Raw genomic sequence first — 27804 nt, forward strand, 5'->3', positions numbered from 1 at the left:
GGGAGTGTTTAGCCTAGAAAAGAGAAACCTAACGGGGGGGGCCTGATTAACACTTACAAGCATTTAAAATATGTTTGTCAGGAGGATAAGGCAGCACTTTTTTCTGTTGTCTCCAGTGACAAGGGATAACAGACACAAGCTGGAACAGAAAAAGTTCCACTTAAACATAAGTAAAAACTTCTTTATCATAAGGAACATTGGCACAGACTGCTCGTGGTGGGTTATGCTGTCTCTTTCTTTGGAGGTTTCCAAGCTCACCTGGATGTGTTCCTGTGTGACCTGATCTAGGTGGACCTGCTTTAACAGAGGTGTGGACTAGAGGATCTCTAGAAGTCCCTGTCCCACCCCTATGATTCTATTATTTGGCTTGATTTATCATTCTTGAGTTTAAAATACAGTTATTTCTTTCCCTGCCTTACATCATATATGTTGTAATTGTATTCAGCTTTAAGTTTCTGAATTCATATTGTTTTTAAAAAAAATTTGCATGTGGCAATGTGACATCACAGCATTAAGGTGGCTGTTCTCATAAGTATGTAAGCTAGACATTAATTGCATGTTTATATATTAATTTAGGGGCTGAGAAGAAGAGCCTTCTAAAAAAGGATAGCTATGACAGAAGAATCGGTTACTTGTAATGTCTGGATTACATCTCAATGAGTATAACCTCTATACTCTTTAGATATTTGCTCAAATACCAAATGAAGCAATAGTAGACTTGCAATTTTTATGCAGTTACACAACCTCTTGGGAATCTTGAGAGTAAAACTTGAGAAGAAGATAAGTTGAAAAGTTGACGGTCTGTAAATGTTCACTTTAGTAGATGACACATCCGTGCTCAAATGTTAGATGTTTTGTTTAATTAGGATCGAGCATATTTGGCATGATGAAAAGGCTGTTAGTTTCAAATGCATAAATTCTGAGGCTCCAAGGACAAAATTTTTATTAAAAACTAAAAAACATTTTTGTGCATAGTAAACATCTGTGATTGTTTTCAAAGTTTATAATTTTGTGTATAAGAAATGGAGATTAACAGTGAAATGAATATTAAAAAGCATCAGTCTATAATTGGTGCATACTTGACAGTCAAGACTGGGAAAACTATTGTTTGCTGAAATATTATAATGCATAACCTTCTAAGGAGAAAATTAAGATATTCAGAGATCTGTTGAAAAATGAGTTTATGCTCCTATACTTGAAAGAATTATGATTCTTTAATAGATATGTACTATAGTGATCTATTTTTAGACTTATTACTGTCTGTCAAATAAGAAATAACTTCTCTGGGGTCATGACCATGCTTTCCTTCCCTTGTGGCCAAGTGTACATTTAGTAAACTGCACTAATATGGATTGTCAAGTAAATTGTCAGAACGGTGTCTGGGGAGTGCTTGTGTAGTACTCATTAGCAGTGACAGTTATTACTTTAATTCTTGGATTGATGTTTATAATTTCTGGTGGAAAAAAGCCTACCACTGTTAAAAAGACACTGCCGTGTCTTTTACTTCATTTAGATAAAGGGTCTATCACAAGATATGAGATGTATTATTTTAGAATGGAAACAAGGTAAAAAACTATGAATAATACAATATTAAACAAAGCTCCCATGTTTGTAGTGTATTAATTATCATAACCCATGAATTTCTGTATAGAATCTGTGATTTATCTGACCATCTATTTGTGAGAACATGCAGATGTACTACTTAGTAGCTGTCAGTTTCCCAAATGTTGAGTTGTTCTTACTGTTCTCTAGAGTGGTATACTCTTTTCATGTAGACAGGAGGAGAAGCAGTTACTAATGCTGAAAATGGATTGTCTGCACATTATGGTCGCAAAAGTTCCATAACGGTGATAGTGACTGAGCTCTTTTATCTTATGAAAGGCTTAGGGTTGTACCATTTGAAATAATCTAATAAAATCATTTGAATGAAATATTAATATTTCGTGGGACTGAAACAGAAAAAAAAAACCCCACACAACAAAAAGCTAACGCCCCCAAAAATAGAGTGGGAAGGATGGACTGTAATCACTAACACACATGATTTCTAGGACATGTGGAACAGATTGTGTCTCTGCATTTAAAACAATAGAAAGTGATTGTCAAACATAAAGAAATAACATTTTATATTCTTAGTCTTTTTTGGACTGTGATTTATAACGCTATGGTAAAACCCAAGGACTTCCAGTGCTACATACAGCTCAAAATACAGAAAGACTTAGTCACCGCTTTCCCAGAGAATATTGGAGAATATAATAAGTAACAATATTGGAGAATGTAATAAGTAACAATAATGTTAGCTCATCATCCAACAAAGTGGTAAAACAGTTTTAGTGGTAAAAAACAATTTTAGCAATGGCATATATACTTTAATAAAGTACATCAGTTTTTCTCTGAATATTCCTCATTAGTCTGAACATTTTACAGGCATCAAAACAAAATTACGTCTTGAAAAGACATCAGATGTAGAGTTGACATCGTTAGGAATCAGTTTAAGAATGAATTAGTTGTCTGACGTGTAGCACACAATAAAGTATACATAGCTCATATTAGAAAAAAATACAATAATTGAATATTGATGTTTCATGCTTTTCAGTGATTATCTCTTGAAGTACTGGAGATGAGCAGAAGGATGTAGTGCAGCAAATTTTGTTTAAGTCTTTATTCTCAATTCGGGAAGTTTAAACTTGATTGAACTAAGATGATGAAAGTGGTAGAGGGACTTAGTTGTAGATACACACAAATGTAATTATTTGTGGTTGTGACACTGTCCTATCTTCTTATTTTGGATTTTGGTCACAATTGTGATAAGTTCTTTGAAAAGGACACGTTTGACTGGAGTACCCTGGAGTGATAGGAAACATTGTGATTCAATGATGTAGGGATTGTAGACTCCAGAAATGAGACCTTCTTTCCTTGTGAAGACTGCAATGTTTACTGCAGCTCAAGATGCTGAGTATCTGAAGCAAGTAGAAGACACCTGGCATCTTCTGCAAATCCATAGTGGATGTAGATTTGTGTATCCGCTTTCTGGATGATTACTTGCTTTAAGCCATACCTTAGTGATTGTTCTTTTGTTTGTTTCCTCTCAGGACATATTTTATACTAAGGAAACTGGCAGGAAGCCAGCATAATCAAGGTGTATCTCAGTGGAAAAATTCTTATGAAAAAAAAAAAAAATGAAATGCCTTCCTATATTAACTTGCCTCTGGTTGGAACTCTAATGTTAAAATATTGTGCTTTTAATTATGAATATTTAGTATCTACACCTTAAATCTTGTATTCCATCATTCCTTTACAGCTTCTATTGCATCAACCTGTAATGATCCTGGGACACCACAGAATGGCACGAGATATGGAGACAGCAGAGAGCCTGGAGACACTACTACCTTCCAATGTGACCCTGGCTATCAACTTCAAGGACAGGCTAAAATTACATGTGTGCAACTGAATAACCGTTTTTTCTGGCAACCTGATCCTCCTACATGCATAGGTAGTACAGATTGACATATGATGACATGTGCATACGATGCTTGTGGTGGAGTGATGCTTTTTCCAGAACCTACTTATTTCATACTTATGATTATTGACACTCTCATTCTTAAGATTAACACTATTTTTGGAGGTCATTTGCTCACTCCATTTTGTTCTGTAAACTCCACACATTTAACAGTGACAAAGTAAAATTGAAATAATAACATGGAAGAGGTGATTTCTAATGAGACTAAATAGTCTCAGAAGAATGATCTTTTATTTAATAATTTCGTTACATTAGCTGAGAACCACTACTTTTTTTCGGAAAATGTTTTGAAATATCATAGATTAAATGCTCATTCCATGCAATCTCTAGGAAGCTAAAGCTGTTTTTTTCTGAAGCAGGATACTTGTTTGGAAAGGTAGATGCAGAGAAGGGGGCCCAAGTGACAATGCTATCAAAAGATATGAGATGATCTAGGTGGACCTGCTTCTGCAGGGGGATTGGACTAGATGATCTCTAAAGGTCCCTTCCAACCCTACCATTCTGTAATTCTGGGATATTTCCATAATACCAGGAGAGGGTGAGAGATCTTCTTACTCTGTCGCAAGTTTTGATTCTTAACTCCAGAGTCCTATAAGGCATAAAGATTTGTCTGAGCTTCTGGTGAGTAGACTAATCATTACAGGCTTAGAACTCTTGCTGAAATGTTTTTTAAGGTCATCAGTGCAGCTATTCTAATATTAGAGTCAATCAACATCTATGGAAAATTATCTGCTATATATACTAATTTTTTAAATCTATGATTTTGTTGCTTATTGATTTATAATTAAATATATTCTTATTAATGAACCTAAAACCCAGATACAGTATGTTTTAGTAGCACTGGAATAAGCATTATTTTTTTTCTTTCTACAGTCTGTTTTGGAGAGGCTCTTTCCAAAACAGCAAATCACCATACAGCTTCAGTCCCTTTGTTTCTCTAAAGTGTTTACATATTTCTCAAAAATACTGGGAAGGAATCAGGAAAATGCAGAATAGTGTCTCTAGCTCCATAACATCCAGCAGAACTGGAGCAGTATATAATCTGAACATTATCTTCTGGATATTTTGTGTGACATGTGTAAGTAGCAGTATGAAAATATTTACTGAGCATACTGGGATTATTAACTACATAAAAATAAAATATAAAAGATATCTGGTGCCTAAATGTCTGGACAATTCATAGTCTTTATGTAAATAAAATTATAATAATTTCATATTTCTTTACACTCTAGTTTAAAAAGTCCAAAATCAAAACACAAAAGAAAGAAAAACAATAAAGACAACCTATAGGCAAAAAGGATTTATAAATTATTTTTCTTCCATATAGTCTAGGTTACTTTGAAGGGGAAAGCAGATTAAAGTAATCTTTACTGTAGATACAACAATATTAGAAACATTAAGGGTTCTGAAAATCCATTATATGTAATTTTTAAAAATTACCATAGAGTCCTTATTTCAGTATGCTGACTTAAAAATGAAAATTTATTTACATTTCATAACTACACTGCTCAGTAATCTGAACATTGTGCAGCTTCATTTCCTGAATGTTTAGTGCTTTCTACTCTATTTGTACTTTATAACTTTGATCATAGTTATCTCAGGGTGAATAATCATCAGCACACATAAGGAACTTGTGAAACACTTCCTGGAACCATTATTTGTATTTTTTTTAATTAAAGAAAAATAACACAAAAAACCCCACAACCTGGATAAAAAAAAAAAAAAAAGACTAGAATACCAAAATTACAGACACAAAAAGATCCAGATATATAAATATACTAAGTGTTTAAATAAATAAATAAGCAAATAGAGAATCATAGAATCACAGAATAGTAGGGATTGGAAGGGATCTCTATAGATTTACTCCAATGCCCCTGCTCAAGCAGATCCACCTTGATCAGGTCAATCAGGAATGCATCCAGGTGGATTTTGAAAACCACCAGAGAAGGAGACTCCATAGTGTATGGGGGAAAAAAAAGTTTAGTTTGTCTTCATAAATACCATGAAGGCAATTCCTCATTAATGTTTTCTTTTGAGTTAGGAGCATGGTTTCCAAGTACATTTTCTTGCTCACAATTTAGTTCATGATTATTAATTTTCTTGGAATTTTGGAATGAAACTGAACTACAAGATGTGTTCTATGAGTGTGCCTGGTGTTCTCCAGCCACTAATAAGCAGTCTATTTTCTTCTTTCAAATGCTTGATGCAGATTCCAAATCCTTAGAACCTACTGTTTTGCACTACAAATGTGTTGCTATCTGTCTGCATGACTTCAGTAATATAGGTGCAGCCTGTGCTGACTACCCTACCTTTTAATTAGACTTTTATGTGATGATTATATTTGAAAGCCGGATTCCTTATCTGTTTAAAATAAACATGCAATTTATGGTAACTAAATGAATGTAATTCGTTTTTTATTTGGTTAATGCTTTTACTGAGTTACTCAAACTGTTTTCTGTAACTTCTGCGGTCAAAAGACACTGCATCCTGAATTCTGTTGTTAAACTTTACCAGTTTGTGAAAAATACTTCCAGTACACAAGACATACTTCAGCTTGATAGAGATGGGATTGAGTAACAATAAGAATATATAAGACTTCCTATTTAACTTCACATTTCTATTTCTTTCAAAAGAGATTGTATCGCACTTCTTTTGAATATGGCCATAAGTCACTTTTTTTTAAGAAAAATACAAACTGTTTGCTAGCTGGAAATAAGAAACTCTGAGGGTATTTTTGGGTTTTTTGGGTTTGAGGTGGGTTTTTTTTGGTAAATGTAGAAGTCAGTTTACTCCTATTTAACAGCTAATACAAGCTTGTGAATTTAAGATGTGACCATATTTCTTATTCTTTTTACATTGTGACAGCTGCATGTGGAGGAAACCTGACAGGCCCAGCAGGAGTTATTTTATCACCTAACTATCCACAACCTTATCCTCCTGGGAAAGAATGTGACTGGAGAATAAAAGTGAACCCTGACTTTGTCATTGCCTTGATATTCAAAAGGTACCATTTGTAGATGAATACCTCAAAAGGATTTTAAATGTCACATCTAAAAATAGCATTTATTTATTAGTTCTTAAAGCTTCTAATTATATCCTCTGTCTAAATCCTGGAGCATACATCTAATAGATGCTGTATCATTGCTTCCAAATAATGTAAAATAAATACAGTTATATGGCACTTGGTATCAAATAAAGTGGTATCAAATATAATAATGTTACAGTCTATCTAGATCCCATTGCAAGGTGTCTTGTCCCTAATTTGGTATCATCAACAAACTTTGTAATGGTGCATTCAATTCCTGAATCCAGATCATTGATAAATATATTGAACAGAACTGGCCCTAGAATTGAACTCTGAGAAACACCACACCAGTTGCCGGACATATGTAGTCTGAATCACTGCAACCCCTTTTGTCCTGCACTTCAGCCAGTTCTACACTTAGCACACCAGTCCCACAGTTGGACACCTTGTCCAGAAGGATGTAGAGAGGGACAGTATCAAAAGCCTTACTAAAATCTAGACAAACTCCATCACCTTACCTTCACCCACTAGGCAGGTGACCTTATCATAGAAGGATATCAAATTAGTTAAATGGGACTTCCTTTTTGTGAAACCATGTTGACTGTGTCTGATGACTGCATTATTATTATAAATTTCAGTAGTACACAGTAATCTTCTCCATAATTTTTCATGCAACTGTGGCTAGACTAACAGTTCTGTAGTTCCCTGTGTCTTCTCTTACATCCTTCATGTAATCGACAATAAAAATGGCTAGCTTCCAGTCAACAGGGAACTTCCCATACTCCCAAGACCTTTGGTAGATGATTGAGAGGGATAATATTTCTTTGACATCTGCAAAATCCAATTTATTAAGATGCCATTTTCTGTTCATTTCATTTAATATTTTTCATTTTTAGGTGGTATGCAATAGCCAAGACCTGTTCTATTCTCAAGGAACTGGCTTTAATGTAGTCTAACAATAGAGAGATGAAATATATTTTGTCAAATGTATGTTGGCTACAGAAAGATTGAAAACCCCATTGCCCTGTACAGTTTGGGTTTTCTTGTTTTTGGTCTTTAAGCTACTGTTTTTTTCAACTCTTCTAACTCTCAACTGAAAATTATCTTAGTGACAGTTTCAAAGCATTCTTTTGACTTCTCTTATCTCTTGAAAATAGAGTGTAAAATGTTATTCATTATATGAAGCCATTTCACTCGGACATTGATTAGGAAAATATTTTCTGATGATTTCTTAGTTAAAGATATGGTTTGGTTTTGTCTTACATGACTTGGAAAAGTTTGTCTACAGTACTAAGTGATATCATAGAAATAAAATCAGCTGAGCACCACTTGCAATATTGTTATACAAAGATAATTAGAATGAAAAAATCCACTTGACTGACTCCTTGCCTACTTTTTAAAATGTAGTTCTATTTTTCTTATATTTTCTTCAGTGTTCTTAGTGTATCCTTTTATCTAGCTCTCCATAAGTTTCTCACAGAAATACCAGTGTTTTTATCTTTATGTTGCTTCAGAAATCATCTCAATTAAATTCCTCTGAAAGACATTCCATTCATATTATCTTCATAATTGGTTTGTATAGACACAAATGTCATAAAATATAGCACAACATTGACAGTTTAGTGAAAAGAATACTAATTCACTTTATCATAATTCTGTGATATAATTTGGGTATGAATACATGCAAGTTTCAGGATAGTAGTCTTTCATTGTGAAAGCATCTTGTTTCTTAAGTCATAAATTGATGTTTGTAAGTGGTAGATTTGATATCATCCAGTTTAGCCTACTAAAAGCTGAACTTTTAATTTAAGCTACTTGTCTGGATGATTCTTGTGGTCATTGGTAAGAGATAGTCTTTCTGCAGCAGGTGATTCATTCCATCTATAAGATAGGTTGGAGGATAAGCTTCTTTTTCACTGCCTGTAGACAGAGTCTGCATGATGGCCTGATAATAGATCTTTTGGAAAGCTGACGGTGTTCAAAACAATGATAAAGAGAACTCCATTGAAACTTTCTAAATTTTCACTGTGAATCATTTTTTAAAATACTTTTCTTTTTGGAAAGAAAATGTATTAGAAGATTGGCAGCCACAATTACAGTAGTATTTAATTCGTGAAAAAGAAATGAAGACTTAATTATCTTTTTGCTTTATTTTCAGTTTCAATATGGAACCCAGTTACGATTTTCTACATATTTATGAAGGGGAAGATTCCAACAGTCCTCTAATTGGCAGTTTTCAAGGCTCACAGGCTCCAGAAAGAATAGAGAGTAGTGGTAACAGTCTGTTTCTGGCTTTTCGCAGTGATGCTTCTGTTGGAATGTCGGGATTTGCGATTGACTATAAAGGTACTGTGCTCACCGTAATCTACGGAAACATAAAGAGAAATAAATGTTATTTAGTATTTTTTAAGGCTCAAATCAATTTCCTCTAGAGGTACTCATAGTGAACTACCAAGTACCTCTTTGCAGCAATTTCGATTTTTAAAACTATTTTCTGTAAATGTGTTGTGGAACACACAAATCCTCTTTCACATTAATTATGCACTTTTTCATCATCCAGAAAATGCAGTGGAGATAGAAGATTAACATCAAAAGTAGCATTTGGAAAAGAGTTGTAGAATAATGGAATAATGGAACTGACTTCCACTTTGTTGTTGAATCTATGTATGCATTTTTAAATAACTACTGCAGGTCAATATTTGCATTTTTCAGGAATACCTGTTACCATCCAGAGAATGATTTACGATGACTGTTTATTAAAGACATACTCTTACTTCAATGTTGGTTTCTTTTCTTATCACAGATGTCTCTGACTTGATTGTTATCTCTGCTGAGCTTTATTAAGCTGTTTCATCAGCAGAGGTGGTGTCTCAGCTTCTTTTTCTTGACAATGAAAGCAAATCATATTAATCTACATGTAGGAACATGGCAGAAAAACAATATTTAAAGAATGTAAAAGTAATCAATGAAGGAAGGGGAAGTTAGAAATAATTAAATTATTTTATTATTTAGCCTTCATCTTTCATCCAACATCATACATCAATCTCAGTGTTGGCAAGGCTTTTCCTCCTAAAGTAATTTTTATATTACCATAGATATAGAAAATATAAATAAATATAAAATATGTAAAATAAATACATATTAATAAAATATAAATAAAAGGAAAAAAATGTTCCAAGAAGTGGTGTTGGCCTGCGTGGAAAGAAAACGACAGGTTGAGCAGAAGAAGATAAAGAGATAAAAGCGTCAGTTGAAAATGTACATTCTCATTTTCTCTTCATATATACTTTTTATTCTCAGCATATGTGTGCCTATATGCAGCTGGAAGTTAACTGAAATAATAAGAAAATAAAAACATAACATATAAGAGCACAACAGTATATTTTTAAAAAGTATATTCAATGGACAGTACATTTATGCATAATAATTCAGTATTTTTATTAAGTATATTATTTAACTTTATATAAAATGTATTACATTTCAGATTATGGACATCTAGATTTGCTTTCTGATAATATGCTTCGAGTATTTAATTAAAATATGTGCTGTACTAACATTAATAAGGGAAGGAGACATGCTGTAAACTTTCACTATGATTTTGACTTTTTTTTAAATAAAAAAGTCTTTGCCTCCTATAATTAACCTTATATTAGTTGTGCCATTCTCTACTAAAGAGTTCATGTATTTAGAAAAAAAGTGGTATTACATGATCTTTGCATAGACTGTGTGGTGTTTAAGCCTTTTGTAGGAAAAACTATTGCATAGTTATCAACAGCATAGTAATAATTTTTGGCATTTATTTAGTTATAAGGAATATTTTGTCTAAATCCTTCTTATTTCAAGATTATCTGAATCATATTCTTGAAACAAAGTAATTTCTAACATTAATTATTTTTCCCATCCCTTTCCTTTGTATTGTAGCTCGCCAAAGATGATGAATGAGATCTTAATCTTGTTAACATCACTACCTATACTCACTTTGATTTAAAGATTTTATACCTGTTAGGTCATAGCAGGAAATAACAGCTGTAGTTACCTTCTAAGCTCCAGTTATTATTATATCTTCCTAAATATGAGGCCTAAAAATACATTTTAAATGTTTTAATTATTACATAGTATGGCAGCCCTCTAACCAGAAGATATTAAGCATTGAGCATGACAGTTAAAAAGCATAATACTGTTAAGTGGTGAATTCTAGAAATAATAGTTTTTTGTCTACACTACTAAACTTCATTAGAGTAATTAATTTTTTTGATAATTTCTACTAACAAAAAGCAGGAAGAAAACGTTGTTGATTAGATCCTCTCAGTATAATTTCCCTGGACAGATAACCAATCTAATGCAAAATTCCATGATTTTTATAGTAAGTATACAGAAACAAGAAAAAATATTTTAACAGCCATTCATATTTTGATATTTCAACAGCCAAAGATGTAAACTGACCAGAAAAACAGTAGCATTTGTTTAATTTTATTTTGTGTTTTTAAAATTGTGTGTATAGATTTACTTGAGTTCATTTTAACAGAAAAGCCACGGGAAGCTTGTTTTGATCCTGGAAACATCATGAATGGGACAAGAATTGGAACGGACTTTAAGCTTGGTTCAACTATTACTTACCAGTGTGATTCTGGATATAAGCTTGTCGATCCTTCAACTATAACATGTGTAATTGGTACAGATGGAAAGCCATCATGGAACAGAGCATTGCCATCATGTAATGGTATGTACTGTTTTGTTACAATTGACATTGTCCCCCCAGTGAATTCAGAGTTTCTTAGTCTCTTGAAGGCTATTTATACAATTTATCACATTTATTTTCTCATTTTTTTTTAAGCAGCATGAGCATCCTATTTCTTAAGAAGAAACTTGTTATTAAAATACTATTCTAACACTTTATAAAATATGAAATAAAAAATTAGAGGAAATGTTCTTTTGAATCCACTAGTTTTTACACCCAGAAATGAAAGTCTAGAACAGTCAGAGCTCCTAAAACAATATCTTTATTTTAACAAAATAGACTTCAATATGTCAAACTGTTCATTTTGAGGATAATCAAATAGATAATTTCAAATCTAAAATTATACAGGAGATTCTTTTTTAATACAAATTATTTAGTACTTTATTGACAATAACTAATAAATGTAACTTTCTTTTGATTTGTTAAAATCGCTCCATATTTATACAACACAAATGCTGAAACAAGGGATAGAGGATAAAATAGTTAGCTGTAGCTCTGAGACACTGTTTTAATTTTCTGCCTCAGTAGCTATAATTCTTACTCCAATATGACAATTAATGCAGTATTGAGATGCTTGTGATACCTACTCTAAATAACACCTGGGTTTCTTAAAGAAGCAGAAATGACTAAATTAAATATTTGTTATTTTGATACTATTGAGTAAAACAATGGTAGGGGTTGGAAGGGACCTTTAGAGATCATCTGGTCCAACCCCCTTGCAGAAACAGGTCCAATTCACAATGTGAATGGAAAGTGTGAAAAAAAAAAGTATTTAAATATAGATATGAAATATCTATGAGTTATATCTATGAGTATATCTAAGAGTTGTATAGGAGAGTACACTGAGGACCACTTCTGTTGTCTCACATAAAGCCCTCTTTAAACAGACCAAAACTGAAAATATCAAACAAAAATACTTATGATGGAGCATTAGCACAATGTTCTGAGTTTATTTTTCTTTATTGATTCTGACAGTTAGTTGCTCTATTTTGAACTTCTTTAAAATATTGCATGAGAAAACATTACAAAGGTTGAAAAATAAAAATGGAAAAGAACAGAAAACATGTGCTTTATAGTAAATTGTAAGGACTTCTGAAAATTATGCAATTAGTACTTTAAGTCAATTACTCTAATTAAATTATTATTATTAAATTATTATTAGATTGTTTATTTGGTAGTTGGCTTATATTATGCTTTTTAAGGTATCATTTTACAAACAGACATGATGAAAACAAATTTCCTATTTCTATAGGTAAAAGTTGGCAACTGCCAGTAGGTATATTCTGAAATATTAATGGAATGTCTCCAGATGTACTGTTTTCACTATTAATTTCACACTTTAAAGAAGTTAGCAAAATACATCCTCTGAAAATGTGTGTTTTGCTCACTAAAATAAACTTAAATGATAATCAAAACTTACAGTTCTCTTTTGCATGTGTTTCATTGTCACAACGCTGCACTGATAAATTTTACAGCCTTAATTTACAAGAGAACTTTTCTTGCATCTTTTTTACCCTAAGTACTCAAAGACTTTCCTCACAGACTGGATATACTACATATACTGTCATAGATGTTTTTTTAAATATATATGTATATGTATATGCACACATATACAAAAGATTTTCAAAGATATTATCAAAAGCACATCTAAAAATAGGAAAATACATTTTTGAAGGGAACATTTTTAGTACAACTTTGAAATTTGTTTTAAATTGAGCATAATTTTCATTCCAGTGTCATGTTCATGACTTGAAAATTTCAACTAATAATTAGAAGATAGACTTTGTGGTTTAGTTTCTGGTATCATCAAAGCAAGAGAAAGAAATACAAAAAAATAAAATTCATGGCATGTACTGATTCCTTGTAATGTTTGAGTTTCACCTCAGCTATATAAGCCTATTCAGCCTACTGATAGATTAAACTTCTCGTCTTCTATCATTACTTTGGATTTTTGAATAATTCATATAAGCAGCTAAGAGAAGGCATAGATTTGTAGTATTACTTACTCTCTATATAGGGAAGTTAAACTTGTAGAGGTATTTCAAGTGTGATTTTAAAGCCCATTTGCTGCCAGGGAGAAGAGTGAGCAGGTCTGCTTCACAAGAGCAGATAAGACTGGAGCTGAGGACAACCAAAGCCCAAGACTGTGCCTCACTCACTAGACACAGTCCTGCAGTATGTGAACTTGGTCAGAAGAGCCAGGAGTTGGTAAAAATGTCTTTTGATAGCCCCACACCTATGAGCTTGTTGTTCACCTGGACCCTAGGTTCTTCTCCTCAGAGCCACTTTCCAGATAGTTGTTAAAACATATCTGCTCTATGTAAGTTTCCTAGACCACAGTAACTTTGATTTACATTTTTCCTTTTAGTAGAAAATCACTGTTTTCTTTAGAGTTGAAAATCACTGTTTAGACTCTGCAATGATTTTTTTCTTGCTTAAAACCCAAAAATAATCTGACTATTCTAGGTTGGTTTTATTTATTATTTCAATATATCTATTCTTTTAGTTTACAAAATAATTTAATTATTGGCCTCAGGTAAAATAAGCATACAGCAATCATTTATTCTTGTAATATATATAGTTTTTAGTAGTGCTTGATGAAATCACTTGAACAAAAATAAATAAAGAGCACTGGATTGCATATAACTAATGTAATTATTGTAGGACTTAACATTTTAATGAAGAATTTGATAGGAAGCCAAGCCTTTCCATTAGTTCTCAAAAGCTGAAAAGAGTGACAGCAATCCTTTGTCTTCAACACAGAAATGTTTTTACTCAAGATCCAACATAAGGAGATATTTTAGCTTAAAAATACCTACTCCTTATGTTTGTTGATTCTCCAAAAGCACATATGCTTTCATCCACTACCTACTTTGGCTTTTCCCCAATAAATCTGTGAGACATAGACTTCCTGTGATGCAATGTGTTTCAGTTATAAATGGTAAATCCAGCAGTCCCTTTAGCGTGCTACATTTATTGCCTGTACATGGAAGGAACAAACCACACATGTATTGTTAATTTTTTGATCATGACACGGTCAGAACTGCTGCTTACATAGTGCCTGACTAGTCTTGAAGGTTGGGAGTCCGTTGTCCTTAAATATCCTTACTAACTTCTGTAACTGTAAAGACTTACTCTTTCTGTTCAGTTTTATGTATATATGATTCTGAAGGATTTTTTAATATGTATAATCTAAATACTCTTTTGATAAACATCTGGGGACTTATGCAAAGAAAGTCAATTCAAGCATACATTCACAAAGCAGAATTCATGGTGTTCTGTGGCAGGACACCATTTGTTTATGTACTACCATTTTTTCTTCTGAGCCTTTTTTTTACATAGATACACTGCTAGATATAGACCAATGTTCAAATTTAAAAAAAAATGTAAATTATATGTTTAAAGTTTGAACTAAATAATTTATATTTCATCCGATATCAGTACTTGTAGTCAAGTAAAACTCTCATGTGTCCTAATTGAAAGAAATTTTAATAAAAATTATATCCTGAGAAAGAACTGTTAGATATGTCTTTACAAGAAAACGAAACAAAAGCAAAAGCACTGAATTGTCACTTTGTACAGTCTTTAGCTTTCTTGTTGAAACTGAATTAATACAGACAACTGTAATTTACATGATACGTGTCTTTGTTTTGTTTGCAGCACCATGTGGAGGGCAGTATACTGGATCAGAAGGAGTGGTTTTATCACCAGGTTATCCTCATAATTACACTTCTGGACAGACTTGCCATTATTCAATAACTGTACCTAAAGAATTTGGTAAGGATTATTGTTCATTGATCTACTATTTAAATGTCCTTCACATCAAACATTTTCAATACATTGCAAATTTCTTATAAAAAAATAAATATGTTATATATTGTATACTAAATACTTCATGATACTAGAGTATTTATATTTCAGTTTTTCCTACTCCGGGAAGATCATTAGACTTCAGGTAAAACATCTGTGTCCGCTATTCAAGCATATACTGAATGCTTCCACTGATTACACCATGCATCATCATAGGATAATCATTCATTCAAGCTTCCGACGAAGTAAAACCAAAAAACAAGCAGTAAATGTTCCCTTATATTTTAGCTTTGTTTTTTCGGGTTTTAAAAAGAGAAAGATTAGTAGGATCACGTTTAACAAATACAGTGGAGGGAAAGTAAACAATTTTACTTCAAATTATCAGAAATGTTTGTAAAACAATTCCAAAAATTATTATTTCAATGTGTCAAAATACTTGGACAAAATCTCTGGCACTGTGAAATTGTATGCAGGGCATTGTTTTCTGCAAAATAGAATTGTTTAATTCATGACCACATAAATACCAAGCAACTCAGTTTTACTACTTATTTTACTAAAGGACTGAATGCACAGCAACTTATTGCATTTGATACTTTCTATTTATGCAGTAAACTATATTAAATAGTAAATAACTACATCATGTTTAATTTTGGTGTTTACTTAATATATTTAATATTTAGATATCAGAATTTAGAATATTTTAATAAATAATGCTCAAAATGTCACATTTTACCATATGATATTTTAAATGGATGCAACATTTTCACTAGTCATCTAAAAAAATATTTTTGTTGTTATTTGTTAGAAAGAGAAGCTGGCAGAAGTAGAATCTATACCTAATATTTACAATGCTCCTCAAGTACCTGGCAAAATGATTTCTCTGTATTGAGTCTCATGATATTCCTGACTTGAAGAAGGCCTGACAGAAAAGTTATTTGACTATACTAGCCAAAAACACAACTGAGAATAATCTTGTTTAAGGTCCTCCTTGAGTAACCTGATTTTCTGTGACAAAGTGACTTGCTTAGTGGATGAGGGGAAATGATGTGGATATTGTACACCTGGACTTTAGTAAAGCTGAGGGAACTAGAGTTGTTTACCCTGGAGGAAAGGAGAGTGAAGGGAGACCTTATCACTCTCTATAATTACTTGAAGGTGTAGTAAGGTGGGTATTGGTCTCTTCTGCCAAGTAGCAGGACAAGTGAAAATGGCCTCAGGTTATGCCAAGGAGGTTTAGATTAGATGTGGAGAAAAAAATGTTCACTGAAAGTGAAAAAACTCTGAACTGTTTGTGTCGCCATCTCTGGAGGTATTTAATATCTATGTAGATGTGGCACTTAGGGATATGGTTTAGTGATGGATGTGGTAGTGTTAGGTTAATGGTTGGTTAATGGTCTTTTCCAACCTAAATGATTCTATGAGTCTATGATTTTTCATTCATGTTATATTTTTAGAAGTTCTAATAGGTACAAGGATTGAAGAACATTGCAATAGCTTTACATAATAGTTTGTACAAAGGATGCCTTTGCAGCAGTGAAGACTAACTACACAGTGGGCTGCTTTAGCAAGGATGTAGCCTGAAATTTGAGAGGATGTACTTTTTGTAGCCTTCATGAAGTAACGTCTAGAAACTGTATCTATAGTTTTCTACTTCCAAATTGCAAGGCTTAGAATAATCTGAACAAAGAGCCAGCAAGAATATTAGGAGGCTGAAACACAGGACAAGTAAAACTGTAAGGAAGTTCAGCCTGGAGAATATAAAGACTCTTCTTTCTGGAAGCATGCAGTAGGAGAATGAGTGGCAAAGTAACTCATTCATAGTCAATGTTTTACTGATTTATTAGTTTATCTTTCTATTGTTATCAGGTATTTGAATTCAGTGAACCATTTGATATTTCCTAATATTAATAGTCAATTATTCCTAGTTGAATAATGTATTTGTTAATACATTTTAAATTGCTTACAACTGAAGTGCAAATTCAATGTAACAATATGTCAAAACAGTATTTGTTCAGTGTTTATATTATTTGTGATAAAATATGATACAAAGTTACTGATACAAAGATACTGATACAAAGTTACAAAAATAGCCACTTTAGTAAATTTAAAATAACTTCCTCAGATTAAAATCACAGAAACAACTTTTATATGTGACAATTATTGTCAATTACATGGGACAATAGATGCTCCCTAATAGTTGCTAGGGTTGGTAATGAAATTCTGATTGAAAAGTTCCTTTTTTAGTTATTCCACTTCTTATTCTCATAGATACCTATGCAATAAGGAACTAGACTTATTTGACTGGAGAGCACATTTTTGGGGAAAGAGTGATCTAAATTTTTTAGAAATTAAAATTAAGAAAATAATGAAAAGCCTGTCAGATTCTTACTATTTATGTTTAATGCATTGTTTCATCATAGTAGACAAAAAATTAACTTTCATTCAGTAAGCCACCAGTAACTAAGACAATAAAAATCATCTCATTAAATTTGTTTTTAAAAACTAGGTTCTTGTTTTATCTTCTCTCACTTTGGTATTTTTCCCTCCCACTCTCTTTTTCTTTTTTTGTTTTGTTTTAATGTAGTTGTATTTGGACAATTTGCCTATTTTCAGACAGCTCTGAATGATGTGGCAGAATTATTTGATGGAGAAAACTCTCAGTCTAGACTTCTTAGTTCGCTATCTGGATCCCACTCAGGTAAATCATAAATATAAGAAGTATATATTTCTTACAGAGCTCATTATGGAAAAAATAAATCGGGAGAATATTACAGATTTCATTTTGAAATATAAAAAAGTCATTGGAACAGGATGCCAGGGGAAATGGAAGTCCATTCTAAATCTTTGAATCAAGACATTTTTCTGGAACCTATGGTTTAGGCAAGAACTGATCACTGTGATGAGTGCTGAAATAATTGAATGAAATTCTCAGATCTTTATGTAAGAGGGCAATTGGATTGTATAATTATCTTCTCTGCCCCTACACTCTATGCATTACACAGCTACATTTTCTGAATGTCTAATTTAAACACAAATTACTTGTATTCACAAAATGCAATTATCTGTATGCAAACATACACTTAAACTAGAAGCAGATCAGCTGTTGCATTCAGGTAACTATAGCAAAGTGTTGACCCTGTGAAATTGTAATTAAACTTATATGGATTTCAGCATGGCCAGAAGTTTCAATGTGTGCATTGTATAATGACTATGTTGATCTCAAGTAGATAAATATTTTAAAACATTTCTGCAGCTATGAATGTATTTTCATATACTTTTAGTATTTAGAAAATTTATAAGTGAGTTTAAGATTTTTGCAGTCCAAGGCTGTTCATTGCTTCTTGGTTTTCAGTTTGAATAATTTGAGAAATACGTAATATGAAAAGAACGTAACATATCTATTTGATATATAGAAAATTTTTATTATTTGAAAAATTCAGCTTATAATTTTCCTCTGGTGAATCCTACATGCTTGTGTCACAATAAGAGCTGGCAGATTGATTTTAAAATGTGTTTAATTACTGGCAAGAATTCAGCAACAAAATGAAATATTTTCCTTTTAATACTGAAGTTTAAAAGACAACTCATCTGATAACCCAATTTTACTGGCTCAAACATATAAAAAAGTTGAAATTAATGTCTATTTTCATAGCAGATGCTAGAGAATTGAAGGGAGTTTAAACTTGGTATTTTTACTTATAACTGATTTACATTGTTTTAGATTAGAATTTTTTTGTGTGAAAATGCTAGTTGTAATAATGTAAAATTACTCTAAGTGAAAGGATTACAAATTCTATTTAACCATTTATTTTGTTTAGCAAATTATTATTCATTCCAATACAATTTCCTAAAATGTGGGTTTATGAGAATAAAAATAGTTAAAAATACAGGGTAGCATACTTGCAGTGTAAAAATACTATAATTTTGTTTGTAACCATTTATGATTGAACTTTTATCACAACTTTTATTATGTAGGTAGATATCTCAGGAAAGGAGATAATGTGTCTTATTAATCCTCAAGTCAATATATGAAATTTGAAATTATATTTGAAAGTAAATGTAGTATAGTTCATATGTGATTCTATATTTTATTTAAGCAACTACATAAAAAAAGTCATGGATCTGCTCTCTCTCATTTCAGTTTGAGTTTTGAAATGATAAATATCACGTGAAGATCTCCTGTGGCATTTTTCAAATACTTTTAATTGTTTAATATATTTTGTAAGGCGAGGTAAAGCTTTCAGTCACAGAAAAAAGTTAACCAAAAATTCTTCTAATGATTTTGGCCCCAGATGTCAGTGGGGCTCCCCAGGCAAGTGGTTTATTGGAGCTCTAGTTCCAACAGCTGCAGTAAATGTCAAGGTTTGTGTTGTTGAATCATGAAGTTTATTTATTCTGACAAGTTTTCAAACCTCCAATGGCAATTTTAATTTTATATACTATTATTTACATTTTCTTTGAGTATAGATAAAAATGGAAAACTATATATTTTATCAGTATATTTGATTACATTCTAAAGAGCTGTAACTGTTTCAGTTTTGCATATTTAATATATTTTCTGTTTTCATGTGTAGGAGAGACGTTGCCTTTGGCTACATCGAATCAAATTCTTTTGCGATTTACTGCTAAGAGTGGGGCATCTGCCAGAGGGTTCCACTTTGTTTACCAAGGTAAACCTGTCTGCTTTTAGTGAAAGACACTAATGCCAGTCTCAGAGACTGTATTATTTTAAATTCTTCTCAAGTTTTAAAGTATTTCTTTAAGTATGAATGTAGTGTTAACTTTTATTCCTGGCATTGGGGACCTTTGGTAGTAACCTGGATTAGTAATGGCTGTCTCCCATGAAACCTGTTTGGATCCATGGACTTGAGTATGTCCAGCCTCAGTAGTCGATTGCTCGTTTATTGCACAGTGTTCATATCCTTCTCAGACTGTAGAACTATATGGTGGGGATAGTGAAGATGAGAAAAAAAGAGGCATTTACTACTTAAATATTTTCAGCACAATTTTTCATTAGGTTGTCCACAATTCCCCCCTATACTCACATATATTTTGAACTTCTCTTTGAAATTTGTGTATCTGTAGAGACTATTTTTCCTTGATGTCACTTGCTAGCTTTTGCTCCACCTGGACTTGGATTTTCCTGATTTTTTTTTTTTTAAGTAGCTGAGCAATCCTGTCAATCTCTTGATCTATTACCTGTCTTTGCCTCCGCCTGTGATATATCTCTTTTTTGTGTTTAAGTAGTTTGAAAAGCTCGTGGTCTAGTGCTGCAGGCTTTCTTCCGAAATTACCAGTCTCTCACAATGGGATAATTTGTTACAAGGCTCTCAAATCAGTCTAAATATATTTACCAATATCCTTCCCTTTCATGCCTGTTCCATGGGAGAGCCTATGCATATGCTGGTCTGCTCACCTTAATTCTAACCTCCTTCTAGCTCCTGAGTTTCATCATCTTGCAGTCCTTGAAGCCCAAGCTGCATCTATGTCCACATACACAGACAGCTCTTCTCTGCTTGTAAGCAGCTGACCGGGCTGTAGCTACTTAATTATCCAATAGAAATATTATTAAATCTAGCCAGTATTTTTCTTGACTGAAATGAGAAGGGACAAAATCATAGAACCTGTTTTTCTAACCCCAGTAACTATTATATTCCATTTTGAGTAAAAAGAAGTATACATTTTGATTTTGTGTTGAATTGGAGGTAGGTTGCTAGACAGCTAAAGACCATTGGAGCCACACATTTGATCTCTCTTGAAAGGCAGATTTCCCTGTCTTGAAGGTGGAAATATACTACTGAGTAGTACACCCAGAACTGCCAGATGGATTTTGGAATTCAAGAAATTGTTAAAAATAAAATCAGTACATTTGTTACATAATATCAACATTCTGGCAATTTCTTATTTATATTCAGGCATTATAGTGACCCAAAAAACATGTCTTGTGGTTCTACTGAAGAAATAACAAGTTACTTGAACCATATATTAAAAATGAAAGATTTTATACTTTAATGTTTAATTATGTACTTAAAATTTCTTTTATACATATTTTTCACCCTAGCCAATTGCAGTTATAAATTATGAAATATTGATGATTTTCTAACAAATAATAGAAAAATATATTTAGGGATTTGTTCTTTACTGACAGTTACTGACTTAACAAGTGAGCATAGCATTAGAAATATTATAAGAATCTATGTTAGATTTGCTAAAGGCTTTTTCTCTAGAAGTACTGTTCATTTCAGCTTTTCCAAGATTTAAAGAAAAAGAAAAGAAAAATAAATATTTTCAAGTACTTAGGAAATCTGTTTTGAATATGAATAACCTTAATTTTGTCAAGACAATAAAGCTGCACTTCAACATGTTTTTACCACTTACAGTTTCATAGTTAGATGGACTGGTTAGTTTGAACTCCAAATCACACTGTTCCGCAGTATAATGCTATGAAGAGAGAATAAGAGTCAAAGACACTTTCAAGCTTACCTCATGAGTATCTGTAACTCAGCTTAAGATTTTTGACAGTTTACTTAATTGTATTAGTATTGCTCTGGACTCCTAGTTAATGTTTCAAGAGCTTTTGTTCACGCTGGTAAGATTCTATCTTAGAGAACTTGGAGAAAAAGTTGAGATGGCAGAAACTATGAGGCAGTTTCAGTATTGAAGACTGAGTGGCAGATATGAGACTTGCATATCTCATCCTGACTCAATTGAGGAGATATTATATGCATGTCTGCACACTGTGGTTGAAATGCAAGAATGAGATAATGTGCCCAAGTCTGCTAGCATGCTGATAGGCAGGTTAGTATACAAAGAGTAGATGCAGTCTGGTGACACCTGGAGCAATGCTTACAGGTTCATTTGCCTGTACAGGCAAAAAATGCCTGTTCTAAAGTGACATCTGAACAGATCATTTGTGTATTGCATACACACTCAATAAACTTAATCAGATAGTATCATAGTTTTGCCCAGGCAACAATGAAGCACCATGACAGTCTCTTGCTCACTGCCTACCAGGGAGGGCTCGCTGCCAATTGTGGTTCTGGGCAAAACAGACTCCATTATTTGAGAGGAAAGTAGGAAAGTTTATTCTACTACCTACAAGAAACAGAACAGAATAAAAAGCATAACCAGGACAGGATGATGAGAAAAATACAAACAGCACTTAAAGATCTCTTTCCCCACCCTTCCCTTCTTCCCAGGCTCACCTCACTGCTCCCAATATCTCACAGGGTGGTAGGGAATGGGGGATGTGGTCAGTTTCTCATGGATGGGTTCTGCTGCTTCTCTCAGAGGAGGATGACTCCTGGCATTCTTCCACTGCTCCGATTCAGGATCCCTCCCACAGGACACAGTCCTTAATGAATATCTCTGGTGTGGGTTCTTCCCAGCGGCTACGGCTTCTGCAAATACGGTGTCCCTCCCATGGGACATGACCTCTTCTGGGCGTAGTCACTGCCCCTGATGTGGGGTCTTTCACAAGTGCAAACAAATCTCTGCTTCACCAGTCCTCTCCACAGGATGCAGAGGAGTCTCTCCTCCAGCACACTTCCTCCTCTATTCCCTCATTGACCTTGGGATCCCCACGGTCGCTTCTCTCTCTTCCAGTTCCTTGCACCACCACCAGTCGGAAGTGAAGGAAGGACAGAACAAGAAGAAATGGGAAGAAGCCTCCTCTTTCAGCTGCTTCTTCTTAAAAAGTGATTGTTGAGTCCCCTAATTGTCTCAGCCCCAGAAGTGGGTCTGGTTCAGAGCTGGGGACAGTTCTGAGCAACTTCTTACAGGAGCCATCTTTACAGCCCTTCCCCATCAACAGAAACGGCTCCACACAAAACGATGACAGATAGTCATAGAACACTTTGGTTTATGGCATGCTAGCTTTTCAGCTTTATTAAACTAGAAGCATAAAGGTAGCTTTGGATAATTTTAAATAGTGTTTCAAAGATGCATTTTTCAAAAAAATTATTTCACCAACAATACACACTTTACTTTCGGTATAGCTCAAAATCATAACTTGTATTTATATTTGCAATAGACAATTAAGGGGAACATAAACTTATGGAGTTAGCAATTAGCTTTTTGCATTTATTCTTACTATTTGCATATGAATGACACCTTTCTGTCTTACTCTATTTGATATTCCTATACCCAAAGTGTTTACTTAGTGTTTGCTGATTTAAAAGAACTTATAGCAATACAAAGCTTTAATCTATTAGCTGTATGTGTGTATATATGGACATGTGGCTGTTGAACAGTAAGTCTCCAGGTGAGCACAATGATATGCCTCATTTCAGTCGTTTATTTGAACTACACTTATTTTTTAGTTAACTGTAAGAAATGGATTTTAACAAATGAGAAGTGTTCTCTATAGCAGCAGAAAATGAGTCAGACAAAGCCACTTTGTTTCAGAAGAATCATTAAGCTGTTTAGATATCTGGTTTTTTAATATATATTTAAACATATATATCAAAAGCTTCATATAATTCACACATGTCTATGCATATGTATTGGTTAATGAGTTAGTGTTATTTAATGAAATGTATGATTTTGAGATTCTTTTCGTATTTTGAAGTATGGGATCATGTTTCCAATGATTGCCTGCTTATGAACCTTTTAAATACCCCAGAGAGTAATATTCACTCTCACACTGAATGCAGTAATCTGCTCTGCAAAGTCAATCATTTTATTTATCACCCTCTATTCCAGGTTGACCTTCTTCCCTGTTCACTTTTCCACTGGGCTGGTTTCAATTTTGTTTCACAGCAGTATGAAACATTTACTAAAAGATGGAGGATAATTACTATAGAAAATGGAATGTCTCTGTGATATAGCTTGAGAAGTCTAAGTTGCCAAGGCTATAGGCAAAAGTTGGAAGAAGGGCTAGAGGGGAAAAAAGTTATTGCTTGCATTATTTCATATTCTGGTTTGAGCAAGCAATAGATGAGTTTTGTAGCTTTTGATTCAGATTTAATGGCTTTTGCAATGCCACTTTCTCAAAACCTTCTTTTTAGAGCATATGTCATCTGTGCCTTCATTTCTTTTTCTCGGATTACTACGTTTCCTTGTATTTCTACAGTAGGTAAAGGGTACCTGTAATATCAGACTGAATGAATATCCAGTCTTTCAGAATATTAGGGTCAGATATGTTGAAATTTGCTAGGAACAATCACATTTAAGAAGACTGGGAATTATGTTTTTTTTCAGTTTTATCTTTTGCTTGTTTTCCTGCTATGACATCACCTGAGAAACAATATCATATTCTTTTGTACAGCTGAGGCTGCAGCACTACAGACTTCTTTCCTTAAAAAGCAAAGTAATGACCTTTCTACTATCCCCAAATTTATGGGTTTTTAATGCTTGTCTTCCTTTACTAGCTGTACCATATACATGAATTAGTTTATGAGGTCAAAGGAGATTTTAAAGACTATTGGGATAAGGAAGGACTGTGAAAGAAAGACGAACAACAACAATGAAAGAGGAATGTGACTTTAACAATTAAAGTTGATCTAATCTGCAACAAGAAAGAAATACATAGCCACACACTTACTGCTGAGTGTAATTAGACAGCAGAACTAAGCGTGTTAGCATTATTTTCCCCTAGTTATCATTATTTTGTGATTTACAGCAGACTTCCTAGAGAGGTGGTCAATTGTCCAAGCCTGTCAGTGTCCAAAAGGCATTTTGACAATGCCTTTAATAATGTGTCTTAACTTAGCCCTGAATTGGTGAGGAAGTTGGACTAGATGATCATTGTAGGTTCCTTCCAACTGGAGTAGTCTATTGGTGTAGAGGCACTTCAATTGGGCTTTCATCCATGTTACCTTTTAGAGGTATTTTCCTAATTTTTTATGTATGTTTGAAAGTGTACTGCCTTTTGCTGAACTCCATTTTATGCAGTATGGGAGTATTGCACTTCAATTTTATTTCTAGCTTGCATTACATTTTCTTAAGGCAGTTCTTAAAACAGAAAACCAAAAATCAATTAGAAAAATAGTGCCTTTTAGAGTGAATAGCATGGTTTATTTGAGCACCTTTAGCATTTCTTATCTTACTGTCACCATCAATAAATAATTAGAAAGTAAAAATCTGAGCAAAATGTCAATTTTAACTTGACATTGAGTGTTTCATACTGACAATTGACTAATCTGACACAACTCTAGCCATGGATGTTTTTGGTTGCCATGACTGTTTTCCTTACTGGCTGCTCTTAATAAAGTGATGGCTTTCAGTCTGCAACAGAAGCAAATAACAGTACCTCTACTGTATGAATTAATTCAAGGGTGTTAGTAAACTGTCCCTACATTTGCTATAATGGCAGAGATAGCTTGCTTATGTAAAGCAATATTATTATGAATCCAGATGATTTGACGTCCTTTGTTGAGAAGTGTTGAAAACACTAGTTAAACAAAAAAGTCTGTTTGGATTACAAAGGCATGTATAGAAATTGGCAACTCTCATTACTGACAATTGTAGGACATTCTTTAATCTGACTCTTTTATAAGAGTCCTTTACCTTTGCACAGCTCTTGGGAGTATTCTCCAGATGTGGACTTCAGGTGAGGGAGCAAGGATTTTCTTCTGAAACGTGCATCTTTTTTTGAGGAAGTAGGTAAAAAAATCAATAGAGAAAGGCAGTAGTCTCATAAAAGGTTGAGCAAGAGTTTCTTTCACACAGTGAATGAAAAATGATCCCAGAGTGATGCTGAAATTTTCAGTCAGGTCATGTAGCCTCTTAGGAAGACAGATAAGGTTAAGACGCATGTAAAGCTAAAAGCTTAACTAGCAAGTGGACTGTAGTGATGATCTGTGTGAGAGGAGGTCATGAGCTACCATGTGTGACTCACAAACAGCTTCCTCTGAAGCTGATAAAAACAAATTTGTCACATCCTGAAACTTCTAGCCATCAGAGGATCATGTAGTGCCTCTTCTCAAAGATATTTGAGAAAGTAATGACTGCTTTGGATCAGAAATTCTTCTAGAGATGTGCTGCTGGAGATGTTGCTAGAGGAACTTTCTTTCCAAGAGGCTTCCCATGCCAAAAGGTTAGCACTTCTAAGAGGACTGTGGCCTGTGGGTGAGGCATGGTGGAGTGAGAACACCTCAGATGGGTAATGACCTGTGAAAGACCTGTTCTGTAGTAGGGGGACATCTCTGAGCAACTTCAGCCTATGAGTGACTCACACTAGGGAAGAAACATTAAAAAAGAGCTATGTGAAAACTTGAAGAAGTAGAAAGTAGGAGAGAAAATCAGTAAAATGCTAAGTATAGGAGAGCAAAACGGAGCAAAAAGAGAGCACATGACCTCAAACTTCTGTGCTGCCTCTCACCTCCCTGGTGGAAGTAAGATCGACACAAAGAAGTCGAGAAAAGGAAGGGGGAGGATAGGTATTTGACTGACATTGAGCCTGGGGAGGGAGAAGGAAAGCTATTTACTTAACTGACAGATTGTTTGTATCCTCTTCTGTAGCTCCTGAATTAGTGATCAGTTTTGTGTTAATTAGTAATAAATTAAACTAAGCATTATTAGGTATAAATTCCTTCAGTTTAAACTAGTTTATCTATAAAAATGTATTGAAACTTTTACTACCACATGGTTGCAAATGACTTATTTCATGACCAAAACTCCCATTTGAGCAAGTAGTTCTGATCAAAGGATGGATTAACGCCTAATCCTGTGGCAGAAGGTGTGTTTCTAGGCGTATGTCAGTCATGTGGCTGGATGTGTGAGTAGCCATCATCAGCTAATTAGTTGTAAAGTCATTATTTAAAAAAAAAAAAAGTTTGTACAGTAGATCATTTGATAGAGAAAAGGCTATTAGTCCCAGTAAAGATAATTAAAAGGAGCAAGGCTAGATTAGTTGAATAGACCTGGCAGACTGCATCTGGTCTGCAGGTTACAATCAAGAAGAACTGTGACTGTTAGAAATCCTTGAACTATGATGTCTTCATTACTGCTCCACAAGTGCAGAAAAATTTCCTCCTATGGTTAGAACTTTGTGCATGAACAAGTTTTACAGAGTATCTGAGTGATACTAGGGTCCTGTTGAAAACTTAACTGCAAAATCCCATTTAGCTGAACAAAAGCAGGTATATTACATTTACTGAATAGGGATTGTTTTGTTTATACTATGTAAAGTATTTAACCATTTAAAAAACTTGAAAAATTGTATTTGCCTTTGTTTTGCCATACTGTGTCATTATCATTCCAGGAGTGAGTTTACCTCTGACCATTTCTTTCAATCTTGGATACATTTTACATCTTTCTTAAACTTTTGAGTATCTGTATGACCTAATCTGACAAATCAACCCACTGCATATTAATAGAAAGAGTATATATTGTATCATTATTGCTAGTACCAATTATTTCTATAATATTTTTGAAAAATATTTTCTCTACATTCAATAATACTTGCATAAACTTAATTGTTATTCTCAGTCTGTAAACTAAAGTTGAACAAATATGGACAGGAGGTAAGTGTTTACAGGTGTGTACATAAAGAAATATTGCTCTTCACTTTTACAGTCTGGCAAAGAAAAGTAAATAAGGGTATAAAATAAGGTTTTATATAACCATGATTCTGTTGACGCTAGTCTTAAAATTGGTTAGTTAGTCAGAAACATTCTATTTGAAAATGTACAAGGAATAAAGTCAAACCCTCCCTACCCCTGCTTTTTTTTTTTTTTTCCCTGTGCCATTCTGTGTTTTTTTTAACTAAGG

General features: G+C 33.5%; 1 protein-coding gene across 1 annotated transcript in view; it reads left to right on the top strand.

Annotated features, from left to right (window-relative positions):
* Window positions 1-27804, top strand: part of CSMD1 (CUB and Sushi multiple domains 1) — a 1065186-nt gene that overhangs the window by 903186 nt on the left and 134196 nt on the right. The window contains exons 27-33 of the mRNA XM_061989487.1: window positions 3299-3490; window positions 6383-6521; window positions 8701-8888; window positions 11068-11262; window positions 14941-15057; window positions 17675-17788; window positions 19665-19760. Of these exons, the coding sequence (XP_061845471.1) occupies window positions 3299-3490; window positions 6383-6521; window positions 8701-8888; window positions 11068-11262; window positions 14941-15057; window positions 17675-17788; window positions 19665-19760 (1041 nt within the window). The remainder of the gene's footprint in view (window positions 1-3298; window positions 3491-6382; window positions 6522-8700; window positions 8889-11067; window positions 11263-14940; window positions 15058-17674; window positions 17789-19664; window positions 19761-27804) is intronic.

Source organism: Colius striatus, chromosome 2 (genome assembly GCF_028858725.1).
Source record: "Colius striatus isolate bColStr4 chromosome 2, bColStr4.1.hap1, whole genome shotgun sequence".
Lineage (NCBI taxonomy): Eukaryota > Metazoa > Chordata > Aves > Coliiformes > Coliidae > Colius > Colius striatus.